At 41.2% G+C, this 22,630-nt stretch overlaps 1 protein-coding gene across 1 annotated transcript in view; it reads left to right on the top strand.

The window, feature by feature from the left end:
* Positions 1–22,630, top strand: part of Sorcs3 (sortilin related VPS10 domain containing receptor 3) — a 627,874-nt gene that overhangs the window by 463,107 nt on the left and 142,137 nt on the right. The window contains exons 6-7 of the mRNA XM_087907815.1: positions 2,103–2,167; positions 11,096–11,214. Of these exons, the coding sequence (XP_087763941.1) occupies positions 2,103–2,167; positions 11,096–11,214 (184 nt within the window). The remainder of the gene's footprint in view (positions 1–2,102; positions 2,168–11,095; positions 11,215–22,630) is intronic.

Genomic DNA, 22,630 nt, shown 5'->3' with positions numbered 1-22,630 from the left:
CAACAAAAATAATTTAATTTTCTCTAATTTATGTCATTTGCAGTCTGGGTATCATCAACTAAAATGTGGGTCATCAAAATCTTTGCATCTTTTTTCACCATCTTCAGCCCTCGTGTGGATGTCAGACAACTAATGAAGCTTCTCCCGGGGCTGTTGGAAAGCATGGGGTTTAGTGGTGTCAAGATGAACTTTTGAGTTTTAGGTCTGTCTGTCTGTCGTGTTTTCTGCTTCTCTTACTATCCAATTTCAATATGAGCTAGAAAACCTATTAACCAACAGTCGCTTCCTAACTTGCTTTTCTTACTTGCTAAGCCTGAAAAAAATTAGAAAATTGGTGTTGAGATGTTTGAACTGGGAACAGCTATCACAGAATAGGGCCATTGACAACACCAGCAGTGGGTTCCTTCCTAGAAATGTCACTTGTGATAGTCGTGTCCTGCGAATCTTGTGAGTTAGGGCATACTGGAGACACGCTTCTGTGCTCTGGTGTGGGTCTTGATCCTTGCAGCTGGGTTTGTGTGTCTACTACCAGCCTGGACATCTAAGGCAGGAACCGGTTGCCCAGGTGTCCCCTGAAAGGGACTGTAAAGAGCGTCCATACAGACTTCTTTCATCTCCGGCACAGCTGCTGCGCCTGATTCTATTGATATTTTAACTACAGTCTTCAGCCCCCTGGTATTTCAAGCCTGGTGGAACTTTGGTTCCTCCAGCACTGGCCCTACCATGGCCACCAAATGTAGTTCTTAACTAAGTCTCTATCATTTTATTTAGTAATCAAGACTAGGGAGTCAGATGTTAGAATGAAAATCTGCTAGCTCAAACCAGCTGGCCTTCCTTTTTGGCTGGAGACCCAGAAAGAGAGCATCTCTCCACTCATCCTAAACCTAAAAACACTGGAATCTCCCAGTCCCTCCCCACTCCTTTCTGTGCATCTTTCTATTCATCTTTCTGCCTCCTTCCTACTCTCTATGGCTAATCCCTGTCAACTAGTTGATGGCTTCACCCTCTGATCCGAGTTTGACTTTATCAACATAGTCTGAGGGTTTCAAAGTGTGATAAAATATCCCAGATGTCTAGCAATACAGACCCTTAACTGACTTGCTTCTAGCTACTGGCAAGAGAGGTTTCTCTCAACCTACTAAGCAGAATAATTTTTTTATCCTGGTGAAGCATGATTAATAAAAACTCAGATTTATATTGGAATTCAGCCTAAAGACCAGAAATGCAAAGCAGTGAGCTGACTCTTACCGACACCTCAGTCCAAAAATGGCAATTCTGCCTCCAGGAATCTCAGAATGAGACTGAGACTGGGACTTGTCTCCTGTCATTTTATAATCTTTTGTGGGACTGGGATTAAAGGCAAGTACTACTCAGTTCCTATGGCAACTAGTGTGGCTACTGGGATTAAAGGTGTGTGTTACCACTGCCTGGTCTGTAAGACTGATCAATGGGACTGTTTCACTTTCTGATATTCAGGCAAGTTTTATTTATTAAAATACAAATAAAATGCCACTACATTCTGGTCATCATATTTTTTGAGTGCTTGTAGCAAAAAATAAAAAATCAAAAACCAAAAGCCAAAACCAAAAACACTGTTGTGTGTAAAAAAGGAGGAAAGAAGGGCAGGCAGAATTAGATGGTAGGGGGTGGGCAGGCCATAAGCCAAACAGAACAGGGCAGGAAAATGGGGTTATATGTGTAATACACAGGTCTAGCAAGAATGTGGCTATTCAGAAGTGTCATGGGTTGAAGATACCGCTCAATCATGGAGTGCCTACCTGTCATGAGCAAGCATGGGGGGGCTCTACTTTCAATTCCTAGGACAAGGGGCAAAATGTCACGATTGAGAAGATGATGATGAAGGGAGAATCAAGAAAAAAAATCTCTTAGAAGGTACAAAGTGGTAGACGGGTCAAGGACAAAGATTCAGACTTAAATCATTATGTCATGGACTCTTTTTCAAGAGGCACTGACTCACCAACAGCGCTCTAGAATGATGTCTACATGTGTTGTGACCACCGCAGGTGACAGTCTCTAAAACCATTCACATTTCTGGGACTTCCCATGGCTTCACTCATCCTATTTCTCCCTTCCTTCCCCAGGTCGGTGTCTGGACTGGATAAGGAGGCAGACCTGGTGCACATGGAAGTGAGGACCACGGATGGATGTAAGTGCTGCTGTTGGCCCCACTGTATCAGAGACTGTGTGAGGGCTCTCTCCAACCCTGATTTGCATGTTAATGGCTAGGGAAGATGAAAAGCCTCAAGCTCCCTCACTACCATACCTATTCCCATTTCCCAGAGTAGAGGAATTGACTCTAGGTCCCAAGGGGGACTTTCATTGAAATGAACCCCCAGGAATGGATTTTTTTTTGGGGGGGGGATGAGTTAATGCGATGCACTGTCCTTCTTCTGCTAGTAATTTCCTTGTCATCTTCAAAGGCTGGCCTCCATAGCTTATCAGGGCATTTTATACTCACACGGCGACTCTCAGGGGCCAATTGCTTTACCAAATGAACCGTTAATAAGGACAGGATTTCTAGACAAAGTAACTGAACAGTTATTTGTGAAAATGTTGTTTATCTATTGGACAGAAATTTAAAGATGACCTACTATGTGCCAGGCTTTGTTGTTGACTGTGAGACACACTGGTTAAAGTCTCACAGTAGCTGTGCAAACAGGAGGTTCTGTTATAACAATGGAATCCCAGGAATGCAAGAATTTAACCTTTGGGTTTTTTTCTTCATTTATTTACTGAGAATTTCATATGAGTATATAATGTAGTATCATATCTATCTCCCAGTTCCCTCTTGAGCTCCCCCTAGATCCCTCCCGACATGCCCCCGCTTCCAACTTCATGCCTCTTTCTTTTATTTTCTAACTCACTAAGTCAATTTAATGCTGCTCATACATACATGGGCATGGAGCTATCCACTCTAGAACATGGGTGATCTACAAGTGACCACACCCCAAAGAGAATGATTACCTTGGCCAAGCATCTGTAAGCTGCCAGTGACTCCTCAACATGGAGTGGAGTGTGAACTCCCAGCCCTATTGTTAGAGGAGGCAAAAAGAATTTTGGAACTGAAGGATACAAGCAGTGTTGTGAAATGTTGTCTTTATTACAGGACATCCCTGCTGCTGTCCTCAGGAAATCACAGGACGGATAGTTACAGCCACAAGTCCTGAAAAAGATCAACACAGACAAACAACAGCCTCATTGTAGCATGTGTGGCTGTATACATCTCACATAACATTTGTGTCAAGCCAATTGTTATAAAAATTGCAATAATTGAAACTAGAGGGATGGTTGAGTCGTTATGAGTACTGACTGCTCTTTCAGAGGATCAGAGTTTGAATCCCAACACCCATATGACAGCTTGTATTTATGTTATACCAGTTCCAGGGGATCAAATGCCCTCTTCTGGCCTTCATGGGTATTCAACATATATATATATATATATATATATATATATATATATATATATAATTTTATTATATATTATATTAATTTATAAAAATAAATAAATTTGAAAAAAGTCTTTATAAAAAGTATAATACTTAACTCCCCAGAATCTGTCATACTTTTTATATATATATTTGTTTATTATGTATACAGTATTCTTTCTTCAGTCCAGAAGAGGGCACCAGGCCTCATTACAGATGGTTGTGAGCCACCATGTGGTTGCTGGGAGTTGAACTCAGGGCCTTTGGGAGAGTAGGCAATGCTCTTAACCATTAAGCCATCTCTCTTTATATAATAAAATAAATAAATTTGAAAAAAAGCCTTTATAAAAACTATAATACTTAACTCCCCAGAATCTGTCATACTTATAGTGCTATATTTTCAAAGGAAAAATTAAGCCAACTTAGATGAAAGTATATTTTATTCTAATACATAAAATCTTCTAGGCTGGAACCAGATGTTAACAATCTAATAGAAACACAACAGGACAAACACCTACTTGTGAGTTGGATCCAGGATTCTACTACCTTTTTGCTGTGAGAACAGGGGAAAAAGAATCCTAATTTTTCTGCAATGTCCTCTGAAACAGAATATTGCCTATTTCCTGTTCAGCTCAGCAGAGGAAGTTGTAGAACCCCATGAAAGGACCAAAATGTGTGAGCACGTCCTGCCATGACCTGCTGTATCATCCAGAATGCATTACATTAAGGAAAACTGAATGTGCTTTCTGCCTCATTTAGAAACTAGTTGACCTTGGACAGAGTTTTTGGCCTTGCTGTGATACCTCCTCTATTGCTTTATGTTGTTTTAATCAATTTGTTAACAATGAACTTGTTGTTGAGCATAATTGATTGCTAGGCAGATTTCAGGTCTGCAGACAACAAACCCAACAATGCCACAGGTGGCTTCATGTCGTACTGGGCTCTTCCTCACTGATAACTGCCAAGCACAAGCTAGAAAGGGGTTCTGCAAGGACACAGTGGCAAGGATAACTGGACACTGTCAGACAGTTTTAACTGTGTTCACATTCCCGAAATTTCTAGAATCCGAACGTATACAGCTCGTGCCACATCTCTTGTCCCCATGAAATTGTTAAGCCTCATTATTCCGTAACTCGTAAGCCATTGTAAAGCCCAATACTGTTTTATTTTTAAGCTCAAGGACAATTCTAAAGTTGAAAAGTAAAACTCCCAGGGCAAGCGAGCTATCAGTCTCAGCAGCTGCCTGGAGGTAGAGGATGGAAGTAGAGAGGAAGGATGCCGTATTGTTTAAGCCAGCGTGGACTTCAGGGAGCCACATGGTGGGGAAGGGACCTTTGGAGAAAAAGTAAAGAAGGCCAAAGTATCAGAAAAACCTACCTAGATTCTGGGCAGCATCTAAATAAAAAGAGAGAGAAAGGGAAAGTTGCGTCTTTCTGCCCTAGGCTTCAGGAGGGTGGGTAGACCTGGCTGGGCCTCGCAGTGACTCACGTGACTGTCCTTGTGGGCTGGGGTTCTGGGAGACAAAAGTACAGGCTACCATTAAACCCAAAGTGATTCTGCCCATACCTTTAGCATGGCTTAATATGAGCCTGCCTTTCTAGGTTTGGTTCTTTGACCAGGTGATTGACCTGGACCAACTGGAATGTTAGGTCTCACCCAGGCCAGAGATTCCATTCTCTTAAGCAGAAGGAACTTTTCCTTAATGGGTCTTGTGCTACTCTAACATTCTCCCTTCTGAAGGGGTAATCCTAGTTGATGGGGTGGATATTGGGTGATGGCCTAGCTGGCTTCTTCCAGCTGAGTGGGGACATTGAGTGAGGAAGTTGGGCTAGCTCTCCAATGGGCCTTTCTAAAAGACCTCAAAGTGTATCAGTAGTTTCATTTATATAGCAGCCAGGTACAGGGAGGAAAGGAAGTCTTTTACTGTACCTGGATAGAGACATGGTAGGGGAGAATATAGGCAGGAATTATTATCCCCTACTTAAAAGCATCCCATGCAGGCATCAGCAACCAAATAGGATGGGATCAATGCCAGACTATTAGTCCATCAGGCTAAACTTTACACCCTACGATCATAGATCACTGAGTCTTAAAATGTCTCAGCTTAGAGCTCCACCACTCTCTAGAAACTCAGAGGCCAAGATGAAGGGAAGGGGGAGCTCAGTCACTGGATCTGCAGACCAAGGGCGTTTGCTTCAGTTACAGGGGGTACACTGAAACTCTACTTTATACTTGGGGTACACAGTTTTCTTTGATTAAAAATACTTCAGAATTATTTTAAGATGTTTCTAAGAGTTGTTTTTCAGCATTGTTTTCTAAGTTGCCAACGTATAATAACTTGCCCGTGTCTAAACTGGAGTTTAGGTCCTCATTTTTTTCCTTCTGTGTTCCAAATACATAGTATGTAGGATACAGATTTTTATCAGTTGCTTGAGTTCAGACCCCAGCTTGTCATTAGCCTGACGTCTCAGCTGTGGAACGTAGGGAAATCTCTCAATCAGCTGACAACTTAGTGAAGACATTAAAAACCTGGGGTGGTGATAATGATGCATTGAGGGTTCCAGCTCCTTGTTGTGTTCTTCCATATTGCTGCAAGATTTAAATAAGTGACTGTCCACAATCCTAAAATATTGTCCAACTGAGAATGAACACTCAAATGCTGTTCTTGTTCTTGTTGTCACCATGATCACCAGCAGCATCACCTCCTCAATCCTCATCCCCATGACAATTATCATCAGCGTCACCATCACCTCCTCCATCCTCATCACACAACAACTATCATCAGCACCACCATCCAGCATCATACAACCATCATATGCAGAGATAGGATATTCCACGAGAATTAGAAAGAGTTCTCAATGAAGTCACTCAAGATTGCCATGATGTTTGAATGCCTGTAACTTGATCAGCTTGTCCCCTGCGCCATGCAAAGGCAGAGACGGCTGGAATTTTCCTGTATTAGAAGTTTCACTAAAGCTTGAAAGTCTTAAGCCCACCAGAAAGGGTGGGAACTCCCTGTCTTTGTTTAGTTTTAGGATCCACAGTGCCTCCTATGCTAAATTAGGCCTTTCCATCAATGTCACGTCCTTTGATTTGCACTTCCTGTAAGTAGGTTAGCTCCACTTTCCAGTCAAGGACAAATAGGATTAGAGAAACTAACGGAGTTTCCAGAGTCCCCTTGAATCTGCTTATTTTTGTGTGTTTGCATTTGAGAGTAATATTGTTATTTAAAATAAACAGCTCTTGGGTATTTTTCACGAAAAGACCTGAAGAGCTGAATTTGCTTTTTGTTCAAAATTTTAATCCACTTCTTCAACTTCTGACAATATGTATATTACCCAGAGGAATGGAAGTTGAGCGAATCATGGAAAGTTCTTTTCTCTGAGGTGGCAAGAGGCTTGATGTTTAGGAAGTTTGAATATTTAGTAATCTCAAAGGCAAAGTGTAATCACAAGCCACTATATAGTTCAGCATAACGAAAATGTATAGGCTTTTAATAGAATTCAATTCTGTTTAAGTACCGCTTAGTGCAGTTTTATAAAGTCAGCCAAAGAAAGGAAAAGATGCTCACAGCCGTGGGCTGGTCTAAGGAGGTAACTCTTTTGGACGAGCCTGGCAAAGACCACACTAAACTTCACTGTGACTTTTCCCGGTATAGAGGAGGAGCTCACCTTGCTGAATATGGAAAGATAAAAGCTCTCTGAGCTTTACACAGCTCCTGGCAGGAATTCAGCCCCCTCAGAAAGAAACAAGGCTCTGAGGGTGTTAGACTACCTCTCTGCCCAAATTCCTGGATGCTTGTGCACAAATCCAGGGCGCATTCATTTGTGAATATGCTGTCTCTGCCATTGGCCTGGAAATCACTTGAGAAGAGGAACTCTTGTTTTCTGTTTCCCAGAATAGCAGCGAGTGGCTGACACCTGCAGCTTCCCTGTGTACCTTGGTCGGATACAAAAGAAATGAGTGAATCCATCTAAGGCAACCCTTCACACCACAAGAAGCTCTTATGCTGTAGGTGAGGATGCTTGGAGACTGGCCCAGCCTGGCATAGGAGAGGCCTACCCTAAACATCCTGCTATAGTAATACAACTACTTGGAGATGGGACCAGATATTCCAGAGGTTCCTAGCAGATCCTTCTATTGTACATGTACTGTACATTGTACATGTACTTCATACTGCACATGGTGCAGAGGACACACCGCTTGACTGTGACCTTCAGTTAATGGAGCAGTCACCACACCAGCTCTTAGGACACACGGCAAAGATGTTTTTACATGTAGAAGCATGTTAGTCAAAAGCATTCACCGTTGGGAAAATCTACCTGGTTTTCTCATGGGGGTATCTAAATGAGGTGGGTTTGTTGTTGTTATTCACTTGGGAATGTTTCAAATCAAGATCAGAAAATTCAATCTTAATAATAATGGTGACGATCCAGTCAGTCATCCAGCATGCTTGGCTGGCAGTGTGGGTGAGAGGTGTTGCCTACACTGAAGTCCAGCTGAAGTTTTTCAGGTTCCTAGGATTCCTTCTTCACATAGCATTACTTTTCCACACACAGGCTAGGCTCAAAACCACGCCCCTCTCTTTTTCTTGTTTTTTTTTTTGTTTGTTTTGTTTTTGTTTTTGTTTTTTTCCATGAAAGGCGTGTGTTTTTCTTTTGTGCACCTCCCTGGCACTTAAAGAGTATCCATATCAATATAAACTCAGTATATGACTTTACCATTAACACACATGTTTCATCCCAGACAGTGAGACAGAGATGTCTTTGCTGTCACTGGAGTATATGAGGAATGCATATAACCAAAGCTCCTTTCCGTTTTCTTTGCAGTAAAATATAACTGGCATTTATCAATTTTAAAAAAAGTACTCAACAATATGCTAAGCATTTTAATCATAATATAGTGAATCCTGGTAACAATCTTATATTGTTGACCCCTCCCAGATGAGATATGTTCTTAGTCATCCAAGGGCAATTAACACAAAGCACGTCCAGGATTTGGACTGGCCGTGCCCTCAAGTGTTACATGGCGATCCATCAATTTAAGTTTTTATCTATGTCTGCTACTTGGTGCCATTAAAAACAAACAAGCTAATGGGGCCAGGTTATCAGAAGCTTTTGGGGGATTTTCAATGTCTATGATAAGTATCCTTCTGGGTTCCATCATAGAACTTTTATATGTAGTCATATTTATCCTCATTTGGTGAGACTATCACTATACTTCCAACTTGAGATCTGTTAGGAATGAAGAACTTGAGACAAATGGCATTTCTTGCTCAACCTTGACTCCCAGATTTCTTCCTGTAACCCTCCATCATTTCTGCTGGGTAGCCAGGATTGCCTGATAATTCCGCATTCTCTCCCACTGAGTTCTCCTCAGGCAGTGGGCACAACGGTACTCGTTATTGTATCTTTGGGTTTTGGAAAATCAAAGCATGGAGACTTCCAGTACACGAGTCTGGCTAAAGATGGCAAGGTCTCTGAATGTTAAGTGGATTTCAGCAACTCATTTGAGTGCTTGTGTCCTGCTAAATTGAACCTGTCATTCCATGCAGCACAGTGGCAAGCAGAGCCAGAGCCAAGAAGTAGGATGCATTTGGCACTGTCTCCTGCTTGTCACAGGCCAAGGTTTGGGTAGGTGTTGATTTTGTTTAGGGCGGCCTTGAAAAGACTTGATTCTTTTTTCAGGGAGTTCAGAGGCAAAGAGCATAGTAAATAGCCAGGGAGGAAGGAGCCTTTCCATGAGTAGAAGCAAGTGTCCCTCCCACGTGAACCTTTCATTACCCGTGTAAAGAGCTTTCTGAGACACGGTTGACAAGGACACAGGTTGTCATGTCGGCATTTGTGATTTCTTTACATGTATTTACTGCTGCCTTTTGCTGTATTTTGGTGCTTTATTCAAAGAACAAATTAGTGAACTGGTATGTATACAAGTGGATCCCTGGTGGGCAGACCCTGTGCTCTAAAGCACAGCCTGGGAGCCTGGTCTCCTCCTCTTGTCTAAGCAGGAAGTGGGAAACCAGGCCACTCTTGGCTTCATGTATGAACAAAAGCAAAGGAGAGGAGACACTCAATGCACACTGAAAAGTCCTGGAAGCCTGATCTTCCTACAGGGTCAGGGTCTAGGGCTTAGAAAAACATCTGTCTCCCTCATGAGGTGGCCCGGGATAAGCGAAAGACCCCGGGTGGGGAGGAAGTCACGCTTGGGTCTCGTCTGGACTGTAGTCTTGTTTGTTTAGCTACACAAAGTTGTTCTGTACTACATTTACAATTTAAATTACCTGTCAAAAATTAAAAATCAGAATATTTTGTATTAAAAATAATCAGGCAGCTTTCCTTAGAAATCCAGAAGGTCTCAACACCAGCTTGCCTGTAATGAGCTAGAGCCAAGTATTTTGAGAAAGGGTCTCATTAAGGCCTGTGCCAGCCTTGAACTTGTGATCTGCTGGCCTCAGTCTCCTGACTATCTGAGATTATAGGCCTGAACTTCCAGGTCAGAGCTATACTTATAGATTGTTGATGATCAACCCCCCAAAAACAAACTTTCTTTGTTATTTTAACATTAAAAGGAAATTTAATATAAAGAAAAAAGCTTTTCTATTTTTAGTTTTAAAAAAAATTACTTTTTATTTTATTTTTATTTTACATTAAAATTCCATAAAATGAACAATAACCATGTTTATGGCAATTTACACATTGATTTCTTCACAGAGACTCACTTGTAGATTTTCTTGAAGGACAAAGAAATTGAAAACATTGTTTTCCTAGATGACTCTATAGCCATGTGTAGATGCTCTTAAGATTCAGAAATTGCTATAAATGCAAATTTACTTTTACAAATAATTATACAAATTTCATGTAAGTAGTTAGTGAATGTATTTTTGTTGCAAACATAATAAGGATGTATGTTATACAAAAGTTAAAGGCAATACTAAAATCTAATATAATAATTTAAGTCCATCCCATTTCCAAAGTAACCATATCTAATCTTCATGTGAGGCCTTGAAATCACTCCTCTGTAACTGTAGCCCAAAGCTATGTACCTAAAGACATATTTTAAGTCATAAACTAGGTTATGCTTGTGCACGATAGGATTTGCATTTTCAAAAGATTGGAAAGCAATGCACATGAATAAAATCTGTTGACACATATGTAACTACCAAATCTTTCAATCGCAGCATGACACTCTGTCGTGTGTTATATCTTAGCTCATTCAAATTTTCCTTTATTCGTGGACATGTGGCGTATTTTCAGTTCTTCATTGCTGTAGATAAAGTCACAGTGAATATTCTCACCACTCCTCTTTGTGAAAATATCTGAGTCTTTCTGTAGAAGCGTTTCTTGAATTAAAATTAGTGGTGTAAAAAACATGTGCATGTAAATTCCTGATAGCTTCTTCAAAAAACTAAATGAATTTATTTTACCAGTAGTAAATGAGATTAACTCTTTCCCCAGCCTTTTAACTAAGCTAGGTATTACCCCCATCTGGGGAGTAGTGACTTCAAAATTTTTGTATGATAAGTAAGAACTCATTATTGTTTTAGAAATCACTTGTCTGTGCTTCCCCATAATGTGTACCTTTGTGTGCGTCTAGGACCTTGGCTAGCCATTTACCCTGCTGCTTAGTGCCACGTTGCCTTTCTCTTTCAGATGCCCACTACCTCACCTGCAGGATCCAGGAATGTGCTGAGACAACTCGAAGCGGCCCCTTTGCTCGCTCCATCGACATCAGTTCCCTGGTTGTCCAGGATGAGTATATCTTCATCCAGGTGAGCGTTTTTAGTGCAGCTGGTGGTAGGAAGGGAGAGAGTGAGGCTGCTAGGACACAACAATGGCTCTCCTGAGAATGTGAAGATGTGGAACAGGGACACCGTCCCTTACTTACTCTGTGGTGCCGGGCACTAGGGAGACTCCAGACTACACTTTGTAGGTTTTCCAGGTCAGTGTTGTACCCTGGGGACTTTACTTACCCAGGGAATTCTTCAGCCGGATTGCCACTTCACGATAACAGAGCTGTCTTGAGATGGTTAGGCTGGGGTTGGAGGTTATTAAAAGTCAAATGTCTAATGGGCTTTGACTTTAAGTAATTTATCAAAGTCATGTTCTATTTCTGTCTAAAGTGGCTTGTCTAACTTGGAAGTGAAATCCTGCAATGAATTAGACATCGCCAGATTTCTCTTTCTGGAAAAGTCTAAAGCTCACCAAGTTGTCCCTTCCCCTTTCCAAGCTTAATACTTTTTAGAATGTCCAACTCTCTAGTCGTTTCCTGCAAGAAATCGACTGTTAGAGGAAACTAAATGAAATATTTGAGTTTTACAGTGTCTACTTTGTAGTTCTAGGAGATACAAAATAGAGGGGAAATGTGGGCAAGTAAAAGACAACACTCCAAAGGGAGAAAGAGCTATAGGTAGGTAAGTGGTAGATGACAGACAGGTAGATAGATGGATAGAAAGATAGATAGATAGATAGATAGATAGATACATACATACATACATACATACATAATAGATGATAGATGATAGACAGATGATAGATAGACGATAGATAGATTGATTGATTTATTAAGCTTGACATTTGATGACAATCTCTAATTTTTCAATCTACTTTTCCATTGTTTACTCTAACTTGTTTGACAAATGGTTTCCCAAAGGAAGCTTGAACTTTGACCTTACCCTGAGTTTGCTCCTGAATGAACTTCTCTGCCTGCTCCTTAGCCTCTCGGTCCTGATCAATGGCATCTCCTCTGTGAGCATGCATCCAGCCTTCAGTGCATCTTATAGCTCCAGATTATGATCTCTAGCCCATGAATTATTAGAGTTATCTTTTACCAGAGGTGAACAGATTTCTCTCCTTTCCAAATCAAGTTTTACACTCTGAAAGGAAGAACAGTATTTTAAATTCTTATGTCTCTCACCTTTGGCCCTGCAAAATCTTAATGCAAGTGAATATGTGTTGTGTTGATAGAAACTCAGGAGAAGTAGCCTGCCACCCCAAATCAGCTTGAAAGAGTGTAGAAGTCAGCATCTCAGGATTGATTTTCAAAGCCATGGGATATCAGCAACCTTCTCATTGTCTCATTCATGGGTGCTCACTGAACACAAACCCTGCAAAATTATGCAATGCTAGCTACAACTCTTGCTGTTCCTTAGATTCCTGCCCTTGATCTGATGCATTTTGCTGCCAGGACCTAATGCCTGGGCCCTCCTGTGGGGTTCAGCACCGTCTCCACATCCCAATGCCTTTAGATCTGTGAGCCGTGACCCCCATCATGTGCTATAGGTGACTGTGCTTAATAGCTCTCTCCACACCCCAGCTGACATACCCAGTTCCAGTCCACTTGGGGCAGACACTAGCATAGCCATAGCCCTCACTCTTGCTAACCTGAAGGAATCTGCACCTTGTTTGCTGCATCTTTGGCTTGAATATTTACTTCCATCCCACTCCCGTTGCCATGGTCCCTACATAAGGTGATTTTTTCTTTATCTTTGCTGAAAATTTTTAAACGTGGGAGCATGAGGTGATTTATGAATTTACCAAACTGACTGTCCTTTCTTAATGCTAATGCTGTGTATAATGATGAATGTGGCTGGACTGTTTTTGGAAACATGCCTTCAAACTTTGACTATTCAGATATTCTTCCCTGCCCAATGTGTTTCATAATGTATTCTGTAACTCTTCAGGTAAATACACAATTTTATAAAAAAAAAATTCCAAAACTATTTTTAATTATACTATAAGCAAAGATTTTTTTAATTAATCATCTTAAATCTTCAGTTTGCTTAAAAGAGGTGAAGCTGCATGCAGTTTTCAATAAGGTTTGATTCATTGTCAGGTACATGTGTAGTCCCTCCTCTAGCTGCTGGGGCTAAGACAAGGATTACAGAAATTTCTTGAATTATTGGAATTAATTTTTGTGGGAAACACATGCACACTCAGAGAGAGAAAAAGAGAGAGAGAGAGAGGTAGAGAGAGAGGAGATGAGATGCCATGCGGTGTGGTGGGTGAACCATGGGCATTGCTTTAGGGCACAACAGTTTCTCGGGCTCTGGTTTACCCCACTTATCTGTTTGACTTTCTATAAAAAGAAGTCAGTGGTAGCACCCATAGCATGGGTTGCATTAGGGCTCTGCTGTGTAACAACCTTTGTCAAGCACCGCAATGATGCAGGAACAGTGGTGTTCTATGAATATGTACCATGCCTTTTACCTTCTACTGTAAGCTCATTTCTCTATAAAGTGTGTCACATGATGGTGGATACTATGGATAAAAGTAAGCCAGGGACAGATGTTGGGCTATATTGCCATTGAGTTCTAGGATGATGACTTGACCTGGGGCAGAGTGATAGGAAACAAACAGCTGGAAGTGTTGGGCCTGGCTTCCTTGAACCCTGCGTGGGGATATAAAGTGTGAAGTCAGAGATTCGATGCGAGGGGCATTAGGGCTATTATGGCTGAATATACAAATTGGAAGGTTGTATGTTATATGTGATAATATTTGGAAACCATAAAGAAAATCAAAGGAGTAAGAAAAGACAGGAAAGAGAAAAGATCCAAACGTTGGTCCCCAGAGCACACCAATACTTACATTCAGGAAGATGAGAAGGAGCCAGCCAATAAGACCACAACTAAGAGTTAAAGATAATGACGCAGAGGTGGTAGAGTGTTCTGTTGCTTGATTCATTTTTGCTCATAAGGCAAGTGGCATAAACTTGAACAAAAAACACTGAAATCTTCAATCACCAAATAAGCATAGGTAAAGTACCTTTACTTGAATCCATCAACTATTGAACACTGAAGTTATAGAGGAATGGCGGCAGCCTACACTCAAGCTCCACACAGAGCAGACCATGTGTCAAGGGCTTTCCCATTGGAACTTAATCAGCCCTCCCCCGCCGCAGGAGTTCTGCCACTGGCCTCTTTAGAAGTGGCATGTAAGCCTTACTTCTGCTAGTGGGTGCTCAGGGTGTAGTTATGGCGGCTTAAGACTCTCATTATTATGGTTTGCCTTCCTTAATTTTCCATCTGTTCTTTTCATAGCACTGAATATTTTAATTTTAATTTTAACTGCATAGTTTAGGATTATAGCTGTGTACAAAATACCCAATCTTCTGGTTTTGGGCAACCTCTTTTGATTTCTTCTTGTGAATGATGATAAAGCCAGTGTGCTGCTTGCGTTTCTGTTTTTCTTCTTCTCATTAATTCTTCCATCACTCACTTGAAGTTGGTTACCGGATTTTCTAGTGTTGGCCTTACTGCCTTAGCATGTGACTTTGGTAGACTTAAATATTTTGTGACACACTGTGGAAAAGGTGTGAAATGGACTGTGTAGTGACTTCCTGCCATGTTCTCTTTCCAAAGGATGGCTGCCATCTGAATCACTTCGCACATGCACATTCTCCCGTGTCTCCCGTTCCTGCACTCATTTCTATCTTGGTTTTATAGGTGGATATCACCTCATCAGGCTTTGAGAAACGCTCCCTCAGTTAGCTCTCAGTTGTCTGTTTTGTCCTTTGATGGAGGTTTTGCAAACAAGTAATTCTTGGTTGTGGGAATCCTCTTATCTTTCCTCGTGTGTTTGAATATTGCTTTCTCCGGGTCTACAATGCACGTGCTGAGCTCTTTCCCTGTGAACTTGGCTTGTTGAGCACCTGACTATTGCTGTGTTTCTCTTCTTTGAGATGTCTTGTTTTGCTTTTCCTGGCTCTCATTTAGGGAGAGAAGGGCTGCTTTGTTTATTTTTGCTAGCCCCTTTCCCTGGAATTTTTCATCATATTTGTTGACCAGTTATATATTTGTGTATGCCTTGTGGTCATCATACTCTTTCACACCCCCACCCCGGGAATGTGTCTCTTTCATTCTAATGATTCTTCATTGTTATTATCTTCACTTTCATGGTTTGGGCTCTCTTTCTATAGGACCCAGAATGTGTGAGACCGAATCAACAAAATGAAGACAGCATTTCATCCTGCCCTCAATTTGAACAAAATGGGCTAAAACAGTTTTGCACTGTGCCTGAATCAGTATTTAGTAGTTCAGAGGGCTGTTCTGTCTAACTGGTTTAACTTCTTTTCTTAATTTGACCAGATTATATTTTAACTTCTCTGCCTCCTCCATGTCTTCCTCAGCCAATGATTTTAAATAACAAAAAATCCCCCTTCCCCTCCCTGTTGTGTGTCCCTTGCCTCTTCAACTTCTGTTTAAAACTCTTTTCCACTAAAGTGGTCTAATTGTACAGGTTACTGTGTGTGTGCTCATGTACAATACATTTATGTGTGTGCACATGGATTTGGAGGTCAGAAGACAAGGTCAAATATCATATACATAGCGTTTTACCTGCATCTTTGGATGTGTACTGTGTGGCTGCCTGGTGCCTGCAGAGGGTCTTGAATCTCCTGGAACTGGAGTTACAGGCGGCTGTGAAATACCATGTTTGTCCTCAGAATCAATCCAAGCTGCTGGGGAAGAGCAATCGCTGCTCTCAACTGCTGAGCTATTTTTTTCAACTGTCTTACAGCTGGTTTTTAATTACAGAAATGTGGCTACAATTGGTTTGCTTCCTGGAATAATCTCTTTTTAATATTCCTGATATTTCTTTTCTGTCTTTTCTCTTTTTTGTTTTATTGAATCAGTTCATCATTCTTATACCATTTTTTCATATTCTCTTTAATACTTAAAATTTTGTATGTACAGGCATTTTTGCCTGCATGTACATCTGTGTAACCACTTGTAATCTCGATGCCCATAGAGACCAGAAAAATGTTTAGGATACCATAGAATTAGAAATAAAAGTGACTGTAAACCACCATGGCTGTGGGTTGCTGGGAATCAAACCCTGGTCCTCTAGAAGACCAGTCAGTGCTCTTAACTACTGATCCATCTCTCCAGCCCTGTATCTTTATATTTTTAATTATTGCTTATTTTTTAATGACCTGAGTCCCTTGGGTCACAAAATGTAAAAAAAAAAAATCTAGGAGGTTGATTCTATGAAAGATCAGGGTCCTGTTTATGTTTAGCATGAGTCTTACTTCATTCTTAGTTCTGTGTGACTCAACAGTTTTTTTGTTGTTGTTGTTTTATTTTATTTTATTTTGCTCTAAACAGTTTTTCTCATAAGGCAAAATCTTCTGGAACATAGTATATGTAGCTTCTTTCCTACACAGATTGTATTTCATGGTTAAGTTTTCATTAAGTGTGGAGCTTGCATGGCTCTTTCTTGTTTGGTTTCTTGCTGTAGGATGATTTATGAGGAGAAGGGGGCACATTGTAATTACTTGGCTATTTAAAACCATTTATAAATCCTTATCATGTGTTTCTGAAATGTTGCTATAGTTTACTAACTGGTTTCTTTGCTCTCAGATCAGCACGCCATACCTCTAGCGCCTTCACAAACTCCTTCCAAGGCCCTTTATTTAAAATAAAAATCAATGTCCCCAGCCTCAGTGGTTGTTAATCACCTGCAGGGGGGAATCCAATTCCTTGGCATTGTCTGCAAGAGCCTCCGCAGTTGGAGTCAGCCTCACAGAACTCCCCACCTTGGCTCCCCACAGACCTCCCTTGCTTTAATTAACCCTTCAGTGAACATGGACCCTTTGAGTCTCCATGCACATTCCATAACACTTCTGGCCACCCATGTCTTTCCTGTGTTTTCTTTCTGCTTGGGATGCCCCTTAGGGAGACACACTCAGTTGTTAAGATTCAGTTAAGATTCAGCAGTAGGCAGCACTTCCTTTAGCCTCCCTGGTATCCTTCTTCTGGATTGGCTCGAGCTCCATAGCTGCATTCTTACCCGTTTCTATTGTATCTCCTGAGTCAGGTCTGTAAACTATGAGGACTCTGACTACATCTTATTCATCCTTGTTTCCCCTGCACTTCGCATAGTGACTGGTACTCAATAAGTGTTTACTGGGCTGAACTTAACAGAGGCGATAAGACATGGTCCTTATTTCCAGGGAGCGTAGCCAGTTATCTTTTTCAAGCAAGGAAATCTTGTTTCTGCAGCTAACAATATAAGGCAACTTCGGGTAATTGGCAATTGCTCTCTGCATAACAAATGTCTGTGTGTCGAGCGCCTTTGCGTTTTTATAAAAACCACTGTCCAGGAATTACCCAGTGTGTTATTCAGTACTCATTTCTATTCATTCATTTAAATATATTAAAATACATTCAGCCCAGCGGAGAGCACAGGCAGCTAAACAATTATAATGCGATGCGATGAAAGCCGCATTAGTGGGAAACATATGTTGCTCTTGGCTAAATGAAGAACCCTTCACCCTGTCCTGGATGAGTTACATTGGAGGATTCCCAGGGGTGCAGGCAGGGGTGGCTGGGAGCACAGGTGAGGGGTGGAGAGGACAGTGGGGTGCTGGGGTGGAGCCACAGCAGGTGACATGGCTAACCTTTCTTTCAAGCTCCTAAAAATCTCAGAAGTAAATCTGAGTTCAACTCCAGTAGCTCCCAGCATCCCTCTTGCTCCTGCCAGCTCTTCTTTAGCATTGTTTGTTCAATGACAGAGTCTCACTCTCTAGCTTAGGCTGGCCTTGAACTCACTATTCTCCTGCCTCAGCCTTCTGAGTTATTGGAATTACAGATGTTGGCTGCCATGTCCAGTTCTGTCATTGGACATTGTGATTGCTTCGTTTTCCTTATTTTATGCTTTCAGTTATTTTTAATTATTTTTGAGCATGCATTTTAAAATAATGAAAATTTCCTCAAATAATTTTCTGAAACTTTGTGAATTTCTGGTTAATTGTGAGAATATAAATTTGAAAACGGAAATAAGCGTCAGGAAAATTTATGGAGAAGGTGAGATCGTTTTGGTGATCAAGATCTATTTCTAAACCAAGGGCAGTGAAGGTTCCTTTCTGTTCCATGAATAAATATGCCTCTGAAGAAGAAAACCAGCCAACTGATAAGACCGCTTCTCCAGGGTACAAGCTCATAGATGTCCTCTGACAGCATCCCAGGATCCAGGCTGGGGAGCAGGTCGCTAGCCCTGTATCTTTCTCTCAAGGAGTAACCGCTGATAAAGGGGGAAGGCTGTATAGAGCAGCTCAGCCTGAGTCTAAAGCTGGCCTCAACAACTGTGTCCTACCAAAGGGAGTTAACTCTCCCTCAGGAGTTTGGTGTTGAAGGTAGAACTTAGTAGAAGTAGGTTATTTACTATACAATTCTAGCAAGTAGATAATTGCAAATTTACCATAAAGTGCTTCAGGGTTCATGAGTTTAGGAAAAATTTTCACTTAGTTTTTCTAGTATTACTATTTTAAGTTTGTCTGTAATGCTAGCAGAAACAGAAATCTGATGATAAGAACAGCAGAAATCGGCAAAAGAAACCCCCACCAAAAGTCCCAGCCTATCACTTCACCTCTCCAGCATGCCGGAGGACAAATCGCGTTTCTGGCAGCATTATATCAGATTTCATGAAAACCTGAGTGACCAACAAATACCAAGTGCATATCTAAATGAAAGGAGATCAGTATGTCAAAAACACCAGCATGTTTTACCAAACAGCATGTTTTACCAAACAGATGTGGTATTCCAAAACTGTTCAGTATATAACCCCAGTGGAATACTATTCAGCCATGAAAAGAATGACACAGTATTACTTGGTGTGAGATAGATATAACTGAGATCATTGTGTCAAGTCACATCAGCCAGGCACAGAAAGACAGGAACTGCCTGTTTTCACTCACATAGACATTTGTAATAGCTGATCTCACTGAAGTGGAGGGCGGAGCATTGATTGACAGAGACTGGGGAGAGTAGAGGAAAGGGAGGGATGGAGAGTGTTTGCTCAAAGGGAGGTAAACTCTACTTAGACAGTAGAAAGCAATTCTCATGCAATCCTGCACCTTTGAGTGCCTGTGATGACTGCTTTGGTCACGGCACCTGGCAGGAGAGAGGATTTCGGGTGTTTGATGAGTTTCCCAGGGTGGGTGTGTACCCTGATTTGAGCATTGTATAATATACACATGTAGCAAATACCACATTAGCACCTAAAAATACATATAACCTTCTGGGATTGTGCATCATTTCCAAAAGTAAAAGTAGGAGAGGATTGTGGGATAGTAGGTTCATTGACTTTCTTAATACTTCCTTAGAGAGAGGAAGTCGGGTTTTTGTTCACTCTTTTTATGGCTTTACTTAAGTCCTGTTCACTTAACTGGTAGGTTCTGGTGCTAACAGTGTTTAAAAGCCGCTGACTACAATACTATGTGGGTCAGAGGTCAGGCTTTTCATATGTGGACAGTTGACCACTAGAAAAGCAGGTGAGATCAAGCCTGTATCTTCTCTACATATGAATAAGTTATATATATATGCATATATATAACACATATGTATATCCATATACCTATATCTGTATATATATATATATATATATATATATATATATATATTTCAGAGTGCAGTTAAATAAACAACCCAGTCAACTTCTAAAGAACGAGAATCATTTGATTAGTCCATTAGGCTTCTCCCCATGGTATTAATTTTCCATGAAAATTTCACCTCAGTCACATCTCTAAAGAAAAACATTTCCCACAACCACAACAACTCTCGTTCCTGGAGGTACTATTCTCAGTCTTCTCTTCTCTGTGTGGTGGGGTCCCCCACAGCTCCTGAAATGTAGGGAGACTACACAGTTTATGCCTCCGCTTTTCTGTCAGGCCTGGCAAAGCCATGCTGGGGGCCATCTCAACCGGTCGCTGGAGGGGACAGACCGCATGCTTGATCTCCTGTCGCCCTTGAGCTGAAGATGTACAAGAAGCTCTGGCTTCTGCTAACCTGTTGGTGCCTTTCCTGTCTTGGGTTTCTTGATGAAATCAAAAGGCATTAATCCTTTTGAGAAAGCCGTGTTTTAATGGGGAAGAATCTACTTGAATAGCCTGTGCTCCATGTGGATAAATGAAACAGACTGCCCTCTACAGGGAAGGAGGACTTCAAACAGCCTGCCCTCTACAGGGAAGGAGGACTTCAAACAGCCTGCCCTCTATTGGGAAGGGGGACTTCAAACAGACTGCCCTCTATAGGGAAGGGGGACTTCAAACAGCCTGCCCTCTATAGGGAAGGGGGACTTCAAGTTGACTTCTGTATACTGAGCCAAGTTGGGGTAAGTCACTTACCCCACTATAGGATGGCTTTTATAGTGGTTATTCTGGAGAATAGTTAATTCAGCAGCCATCATTCTAAAAGTCCTCTGGCAAAATGGTTCATACCCCGGCTCCTAGGGACTGTGACAATCAGGAACACAGCTTTTTAAGGCTTCTTTTATCCACAGTAAGATTACGTGATGTTCTGTCCTAGCTTTCCAGGATGGGATGAGAGGGCTCCTTTCATGTGAGGATCCATCCGCTCCCTGAACAAATTGGTGCTCACATTCTCTTGTATTCATCCAAGTATCTAAACTGCAAGAGGAATTAGATTAGTAACAAGTACAAATCACATGCTCAAATGGAAGAGAGAATGAAAGCTTGAAGGAGGGAAAAGTCTTCCGGACTACTGACATCATTGCCTACATACTCTCTGGTATCTGTGGCTTTTAGCCCAGGACAAAGGATTTTCCTCACTCTCTTAGTTGAGCCTGACATTGTCCTGGAAGGTCACATACAATAAATTAAATGCACAGGAGAAAGAGATACTTTTAGTTCATGAACATTGTGAATAGACAAGAGTAGCCCTAAAAACGTACCTAGAAGGGCTTACATACAGCCTCTGAATCTCCCATGTGCCTTACAACAACTTGTGCAGAGCAAGGGGCATGATTTTGTCCTACAGAAATGTGGAAGTCAGCATGCTGAGAGTCTAACCAAGTTGTTCAATTCACCCTCCCTCATAGGTGACAGTCTCCTGGAATCTTTGTAAATCACCATGAAAACACCATAGGAACAGGCAGTATGGTATGGATTCATTTAGTGCCAAATATCACTTCCAACCCATAATACTGTTCTGTGGATGTAGTCAAGAGGGAAGCCTCCTCTAGTGAGGATGGGACAATGTGCAGAGTGCTTCTTGAGGGACTATGGCATCAAAACCAATCCAACCAGTTGCTGTTCAAGTTTAAGGATTGTGTGTATAAACACAGAAAAGTAGCTCTGTTTACAAGGCGAGATGTCTCAGAAGTGCTGGCCATTAACGAGTGTTCAAAGCCAATCTTTGCTGAGCCCCGTACAATATGGTAAGCACAATAGGACATGGCAGAGGCAAAAGACATTGTAGCTACTCTCAAGCAAGCCATGACTCAGGGAGCTAGGAGTCTAATTTGGGGGAAAGAGCCCTGGTTTTAAATACCTGCGCTGTAATCAGGGGCCGGCCACCCTCCAGCCAGGGAACACTAACAGGTTACCTAGACTCTTAGAGAACTCATTTCCTCATCTCCCCAGAGTGGAATCATGGCACTTGCCCCTGTGCAAATTAGAAGGTTGTTGTGAGGATCAAGCGAGATAATAATGTCTTTGAAACGCTTTGAAAACTACAAAGGCCTACAAGAGGCAAGAATTGACACTAATCCACATACAAAATTCAACCTCACTCCTTTGTGCATATACACCCTATTTTAAGGCTATTTTTTTATAAGCCTGCCACATGAAAGATTACTCAGTTTCTTTGCCAAATTCATTTTTAGATCATTCATGGAATCAATTCCTGGTTCAACATATGTGCATGATAAAACCTTCCCATAAGTTCCATAATGCTGTCATCAAAGAAACCAGTCTCTCATGGGCTCATGAGACAAGATGTGTTCTGGGCATTCATTATCTTTTAAGAAGTGGAACATCTTAGTCTTAGTTCATCACGGTTTTGATACTTTATTGAAAAGCCTACTTTATAGATCACCAAGGGATGGAGAATTCTTTCTATGGTGTAGCTATGATTTTTCTAATTGTTCTCTTTTTGATAGAAAAAAAAGCCCCATGGCAGTAATTAATAGAGTGTAATTATTCAAAGAAAACTATTTGGTGATATTTTAAATGATGTTAATTCAGCTTTAATGGGAGAGCTTTTTGAATGTTAAATAAATAGCAATTTCATCATTAGGGACACTATTACAACGCAGAAGTTTTAAGGGAAATGAAAGAGATAGAGACAATCTTCAAAAGAAATCCAATAAAGACATCTTTAGACGTGCACAGTTGAAACACTTCCAGAATCTGAAACACATGTGTTTTCAACACCCAGTGCCAAGGGCAAT

The sequence above is a fragment of the Myodes glareolus genome, chromosome 7 (genome assembly GCF_982192425.1).
Source record: "Myodes glareolus chromosome 7, mMyoGla1.1, whole genome shotgun sequence".
NCBI classification, from domain to species: domain Eukaryota; kingdom Metazoa; phylum Chordata; class Mammalia; order Rodentia; family Cricetidae; genus Myodes; species Myodes glareolus.
The sequence above is the reverse complement of the archived record's forward strand: the minus strand, read 5'-3'. Positions and strand labels throughout refer to the sequence as shown.